The sequence below is a fragment of the Mauremys mutica genome, chromosome 1 (assembly GCF_020497125.1).
Source record: "Mauremys mutica isolate MM-2020 ecotype Southern chromosome 1, ASM2049712v1, whole genome shotgun sequence".
Classification (NCBI taxonomy): Eukaryota; Metazoa; Chordata; order Testudines; family Geoemydidae; genus Mauremys; species Mauremys mutica.
Window position 1 is genome coordinate 199,335,192 of NC_059072.1, and position 7,521 is coordinate 199,342,712.

Here is a 7,521-nt window from a genome sequence, read left to right on the forward strand (position 1 = left end):
TACTCAGTCCATGATTTTTAGTGTCTAGCAAAGTTATGAATTTAAGCTCCCAGGCTCATCTTTTGAAGGTTTTTTTGTCATTTGCACATATGGTGATGATATAAAACCTTGTTTTACCAATTATGTGGGTGCTTTAGAAACTGAATATTTTTGTTTTGCATGTTTTCTTCAACCCGCCCCCCAATTCCTAAATTCAATAAATGAGTAAATAAATTCTATTCAGGACTGTTAAGAATGCAAAACAGAAGCCATGTGGATTTTATTCTAAATTTTAGCCTAAGGCTGGCCTCTTGTGGTTGGTTTAATATTACAGCCAAGTACCATTTAGACCAATGGTTTTCAAGCTTTTTTCATTAGCGGACCCCTAAAAAAAATTCGAATTAAGGTGCCAGACCCCTTTGGAAATTCAACCTGTGGTCTATAGACCCCTACCATAGAAGTCTTAGACTGAAAACTGACTGTACAGAATTCAACTATAAATGTTGCACGTGCTTGGCACAGCATTTGACACAGTGTGAGAAAGGGCACTAAACTGGGCTTCGGTGGTAACGACAGCACTTCCGGGGTTTGACAGCAAGTGGGGATATTCAGCTAATTTTGATTGATCAGAAAAACAGAATGCCTTTTCTGGGGTCTGAACCTTTATTTTTGTAGTCACCTTTTGAAGTCCCCTTAGCCATAGTCTGCGGAACCCCAGAGGTCCACAGACCACAGGTTGAAAACCACTGATTTAGACTGTCCAGAATGAAGGGAGGAAACATATGTTTAAGTAGTACTTTATGTTTCTAAGAAGTTTGTAATCATGTTTTGCCTCATCTGCTCCCTGGTCACTTCATTTTTAAAAACAAGTTAACATGGAATATGTGTCCCAGCGTGGAGGAGGGCCTTGTCCCTTTGTGAGTTGAAAATACACATACTTGCACTGAACATGGGTAAGAAATCTGTAAATATTTAGAAGAAATACATAATTCCATTTTAGGTGATCTTTTCCCCCCTCAGAATACACCAATGCCCCTTAAAGTTAAAGGAGGTTAGATATGTATTTTGTGAAAAGAAAACCCTTAAAATTTTCATTGTACCTATCTCATAGAGCTGGAAGTGACCTTGAAAGGTCATTGAGTCCAGCCCCCTGCCTTCACTAGCAGGACCAAGTACTGATTTTGCCCCAGATCCCTAAATGGGCCCCCTCAAGGATTGAGCTCACAACCCTGGGTTTAAGCAGGCTAATGCTCAAACCACTGAGCTATCCCTCTGCTAGAGATTTTTAGGAAAATATAACAAAATGCATCCTAAAACTTAGAGTTTGGGAGGAGTAATGTAATTTTATTTTCTTTTACTTTGGGGGGCGGGGAAGGGGAACCATTGAGAACTACCTCCAATGTTTCATTTTAGAACTCCAGTTGAGGGTTAAATAAGCCAAAATGAAGGATATAAGAACAGCGCAGCAGTAATGTGTAAGATGATTTGCTTAACATCCATAATATTCTGTGTAACCTCCAGTTTTTTCATGCAATTCTGATACCGTGTAACTCATTCAAACTGCTCTCTGCTTAACAGAAGGCTGGTCATGTTCCCTGACAAAAATGAGTAACATTCACTACTCTGTTGTTTATGTGAAGGTGTCAGATATCTCTGAAACTCTTAAGTATTAAGGGAGAGTAACAGATAGGTCAGATTGGGGAGAAAAGGAGTGGTACTCTACTAAGCATCACACCCAAATAAACTCTGCCCATGTGAATTGCTAAAATGAACCGTTGTTCTTACCAGATTGAAAAGGTGTTCAGTATATGATCCTTTCACTCTGAGCTCTACTGGGACCCTTGAGCTTGGCTCTCTCTTGATTGGGGTGTGTGTGGAGGGGAATTGTTATATCTCCCAAATCCCACCCACTTGTTGTGTCAAGATGAGACATCTCTCACACTAAATTGTATAGATCTGTGATCCTCCCTCCCTCTCCTTTACTTGAGAAAGTAATGTTGACATTTAAATCATCTTTACTGGACATCTAATTTAACACCTCCCTGAGCTGAATGGGGCAATTCACACCTCTAAGGTCTATTGTTTGAGTCTCTCTTCAGACTTCTATTGTTTAGGCTATGTCTATACTTAGGGCAGGTCTACGTTAAAAAATTAGGTCAACCCAGATACCTCACTCAAGGGTGTGAAAAATCCAACCCCCTGAGCGACATGAGACCAACCTAACCCCCAGCATAGACAGCACTACCACTTCTCAGGGAAGTGGATTAAGTACAGCAATGAGAGAACACCTCCTGTCACTAGTGAATGTCTACACTGAAGCACTACAGCAGCACAGCTGCAACTGTGCCTCTCCAGTGGTTTAAGTGTACACATAGCTGCGACACACCAGGGTACAAGCCAGACTAAGGAGTAGCAGTGTCACCCCTGCCCTCTAACCTGGGGTCCCCTTTACATTGCTTTGCGGCTCTAGCCTGGACTGCTCACAAACAGCCGCCAGCATGAAAGTCACTCCCAGCTATGTCTGTGTGTGTGCTGAAGCCAGCCAGACACACCTTGGCTCTTACCAGCCTTGGCTATACTGCAGGGTGACCCCAAAACACCCCCAGTATTAGATTTTTGCTCCAAAATGTATGTCCTGTACTGCCCAGCCCTCTCCTGGACAATGCAAGTTTATATAAAGTCCATCATTTTATTACTAGAAATTTTTGTTACCCAAAATGGACTTTCCCAGACACTTCAATTTAAACACACTGGATTAGATAAAACAATAAAACAAGTTTAACTACAAAAAAGAGATTTTAAGTGAGTACAAGTAATGAGGCATGAAAATCAGAAATGGTTACAAGAAAAATAAAGATAAAATGCAACTGGTGCCTAACTTAACTGTTGAATTCAAAGCAAGGTTTTCTCATCACATGCTTTCAGTAATCCTCTTTCAGCAAACCGCTTAGGTCAGGACCCTTCTCCAGTTCAATGGCTGCTTCCTCTGTCCCTCCTGGTGCAGTGAATTAATGGTCAGAAAGAGAGAGAGAGAGAGGAAAGGGGCCACTTGGGGTATCTGCCCCTTCTTTTTATAGTTCTATCCCCCCTTTGAGGAGCATTTCCAGCTGGGAGTAAGGAGACAGGTAGTCTGTGTGAAAGGGAACTCCATGTTGTTTCTTTGCTAAAATGTAGATTTTTTTTGCTCCTGCCCCCTTTCCTGCCAAAGAATGGCCACTTAGCAAGTAATGGTCCATCAGCTTTGTTTACACCTGACTGAGGTATCTACTTGCCCTTTGTCTCCAAAGAACTCATTTGGCTACTTCTCAGACTTCTCTGGAAAACATACATTTTAGTCATGGTCTCTCATCTTATGTTTATAACTTCACATATAATGCTGCTACATTCATTTTGCTGTGATATTTTTGATCAGCAAATTACGAGTTTTTAAATTATACCTCACAAGGCATAGTTTGTACAAAGATCATTACAATAGTGTGCAGGGTGTGAACACAGGTACATTCTGTCACAATAGCCTAATACACACAGTAAATTGTTCTATTTGTCTTAATTATTTTATTCTAATCAACCACATTTCTGTAGATGGTATTTGTTTTTGCAAACTGTTTGAGCAACAGTTTGAGAGATCAGCAAAATAGTAGTTGCCTAGATTATGTGAATTTAAAATATAGGCATATATGCAGGGGGGTAGCTCCAGTCAGGCCAATGGGGCCACGCATGCGGCGGTGCAGGGGGATTCCATGCCTGCCTCAGGCTTGCAGTTTCGGGGGGTAGCACCCCGCCCCCCAACTATGCCCATGATTTAAAAGTCAAATAAATTTTTGCTGGAAACTCCAGAGACATTAATAGGACAGACAACACTTTTCTTTTGTTATCATTGTACAGTTCTCACAAATGTTTAAATTACTTAAAGGAAAAATGTTAGTATGGCTCTGCACTGCATTTAACCCTCATGGGAGTAATAATTCAGGATTAATGTAATTTGCTTTGATATAGATTCCATCAGAATTTTTTACAAGGATGTATTAAAAGTGGTAATAATCATTTCTATATTTTGTTACTGTGGTGTTAATCCAGAGAGAATTCTTTCAGTGCATTGGAGTACCCATTGCTTCTTGAATGAGCATTGTTATGTATCAATAGCAAGATTAAAGTGAATCTGATTAAGTCACATTGGAGGAGAAGTTGTCCAATGCATGTTGAATAGCAAGTAAAAATTAACAGATACACTTTAAAGTGATCTACACTTAAAATTTTTGGTGGCATAGCTCTTAGGGGGGGAGAAGGATAGTTCAGTGGTTTGAGCATTGGTCTGCTAAACCCAGGGTTGTGAGTTCAATCCTTGAGGGGGCCACTTAGGGATGTGGGGCAGTACTTGGTCCTGCTAGTGAAGGCAGGGGGCTGGACTCAATGACCTTTCAAGGTCCCTTCCAGTTCTAGGAGATAAGTATATCTCCATTTATTTTTTTATATTTTTTTATGGTCAGGGGTACAATTATTTGCCCCTACCCCAACCACCAAAGTTATACCAGCAAATGCTCTAGCATAGATGCAGTTATACTTGCAAAAAAGTCCTTTTGCTGGTATAGCATATTTCATTCAGAGAACTAGTATAAGCCATGTAGATGAAAGCACTCTTTTACCAGTATAAGCTGTGTCTAGGAGGGTTTGCCAGCATAGCTAGACCTTTTCTAGTGTAGATGAGGCCTAAGACAGTGAGTCACCAGTGCAAGGTCTTTAAAGACTGCTGAGAAAATTAACTGATGCTGTAAAGAGGAACAAGCACAGTTTGATTCTTATTTCCCCTCTTTTCTTCCAGTTTTTGAGCAAGCCTTCCTACAGTTCGCAGTTTCTTTCGCCACACTCACCAGAAGAGGATCACTCCTTTGACAAGTTAACTGTCATTTCAGAAGAATCTGAAAACTGTAGTGATGAGACAAGCAACAGAAAGGAGCAGCTTCAGGACTCCCAAGAAGAGAGTTCTATTGCAGAAAAAGTTTCAGCTTTTGAAAAGGGACCAAGTTCAGTCTTATACCTGATTCAGGCTGAAAACCACTACCCAAATAGACAATTAAATACGACTTTATATTGAGAATGCAGCAGCAAGCACTTGGTAAAATTCCAGATTTAAAATGTGTAAAGAGAATTTTGTCAATCATATTTATTTTTCAACTCTGAGAAACATTATTTTAAATGACTCCTGAAGTGGGATGCAATTTTTAGCCACTCATTTTTAATGACTTATTTATAACCTGTGTCACTAATTATATTGCACTATAATACGGTGCTTCTTGTAACGTAAGTATTAAATATATAATTCATTATTTTTATTTTATTGAATATTATTAAAGTTAATCAGAATTATGACCAGCACAGCATAGTTTTCAAAGGAAACTTTTCCTTTCCAAGAAAACTTTTAGATTTAACTGATTTTAGTATGAAAATCTTTGTATTTTGTTTTAGTGGTTGGCTTCAAGTCTGACTAGTAATGAGTAGATTAATATTTTATATTTGATTTATACATGACACTAAAATTACGACATTTTTCTTGATAGGTAACACTTTAATAAAATAGTAGCAAACAATGTCAGTATGTTTTAAATGTGAAAAATTAGTTATGGGCCATACTTCATCATAGGTTTACAGTGGGGCAATGGAGCTATGACAGTTTACACCCTTTAAGGATCTGCCCCTAGTTCTTAAGCAAATCACATTAAGCCTAATCCAAAATCACTGAAGTCAGTGGAAAGACTTTCCAGGAATCTGCTAGACCATATAACTTAATTAATACTCTGTTCAGAAATGGTCAGCAGCTAGGCTTTATTGCTGTGTACATAAAAAGAGGAGAGTTGCTGCATGAGCTAAGAAAAATAATATTGGGCATATAATTTGGTTTTACTTTAATAGAAACAAATCCTTCAAGTGCTGCAAAGTTATCTGAACATACTGTATTATATTTCTGAAAAATGTCAAATTTTTCCTCAGCAAAAGTGGATTGCAATGAGTATATTATGTAGAAAACATAATTGCTATGTAGGTGGCAAAATGAATTGCCCTAATTTTAGTTTTTATTATAGAGAGAGGATAAATTTGAATCTTTTAGAGAACTAATTCAGAAAGAATACACAAAAAATAAATAAAATTGATATTTTTTCAACAAATCACATGATAGTGTGCTTAATATACAAATGTGTTACTGGAAAAAAATTCTTTGTCTCTTTTTAAACTATTAATGGACAAAATATTGAGAAAATGGAGGAAGGTAAGAAAGGCGTTTTCATTAAAGAAAGGCATTTTGTTGCAGGAACACTTTTGCATCAAATCTGTAGTTACAAAAGTGTCTGATTCATACAACATTCACTGTACTCATTATGAAAGAGTCAACCTTCTACAGCTAGCAAGGAAGAAAGTCACATGGAACTGTTACGCACTGTTGTAGCCCCTCTCCCTTTTCCCTGCTCTCACACTACTCCTTCAGCTAAACGGATTGCAGGAGGTTGGAGGGAGATAGCTTGTTGATAGACATGATTTGTTTGACATTGTCTCCAATATCAGAGCGGTAGCCGTGTTAGTCTGGATCTGTAAAAGCAGCAAAGAATCCTGTGGCACCTTATAGACTAACAGACGTTTTGCAGCAAGAGCTTTCGTGGGTGAATACCCACTTCTTCGGATGCAAGCAGTGGAAATTTCCAGGGGCAGGTGTATATATGCAAGCAAGAAGCAAGCTAGAGATAACGAGGTTAGTTCAATCAGGGAGGATGAGGCCCTGTTCTAGCAGTAGAGTAGAGGCTCCAATGCCAGCCGTTTTTTAGTTCTGTTGACAGGTGCCTACGTGCAGCAGTAATTTAAAAAGAAGAGAGATCTATTTTCACTATTTACTTTTCAATATATAAAAAGGAGCCTACCTGTAGGAGCTGTGCAATATTTATTAAAAAATAATTATACTTTGAACACCACACTCGCAGCCCAGCCCAGCCAGGAAATACCCAGAAAAATAGACATGTCTTGCAACAATCCCTGGAGGATAAGAAATCCACAACCATTCTTTAGACCAGTGGTTCTCAACCAGGAGTCCGGGGCCCTCTGGGGGACCGTGAACAGGTTTCAGGGGGGCTGCTAAGCAGGGCCAGCATTAGACTTGCTCGGGCCCAGGGTAGAAAGCTGAAGCCCCACTGCATGGGGCTGAAGCCCACAGCCCTGTGCCCCGCCACTTGGGGCTGAAGCCTGAGCAATGTAGCTTTGCAAGGGCCCCTGTGGCGGGAGGCCCCAGGCAATTGCCCAGCTTCCTATCCCCTAATGCCAGCCCTGGTTTTTATATGCAGAAAACCAGTTGTTGTGACACAGGTGGGCCATGGAGTTTTTATAGCATGTTGAGGGGGGCTAAGAAAGAAAAAGGTTGATAACCTCTGCTTTAGACCACAGCAAGCAATAAATTGTATAGTGGAGGACTGTGACAAAGTGCTGGGAAGCAACAGAACTAGCAATCTGGTCACTGTTTAATCAAGCAGCAGAGAGTCCTGTGGCACCTTATAGACTAACAAA

General features: G+C 39.8%; 1 protein-coding gene across 1 annotated transcript in view; it reads left to right on the forward strand.

The window, feature by feature from the left end:
* The window catches only part of IL10RB (interleukin 10 receptor subunit beta), a 28,576-nt gene extending 22,291 nt beyond the window's left edge, over positions 1 to 6,285 (forward strand). The window contains 2 exon segments of the mRNA XM_045002349.1: positions 4,799 to 5,006; positions 5,009 to 6,285. Of these exon segments, the coding sequence (XP_044858284.1) occupies positions 4,799 to 5,006; positions 5,009 to 5,028 (228 nt within the window). The 3' untranslated portion in view covers positions 5,029 to 6,285.
* Positions 6,286 to 7,521: the final 1,236 nt, after the last annotated feature.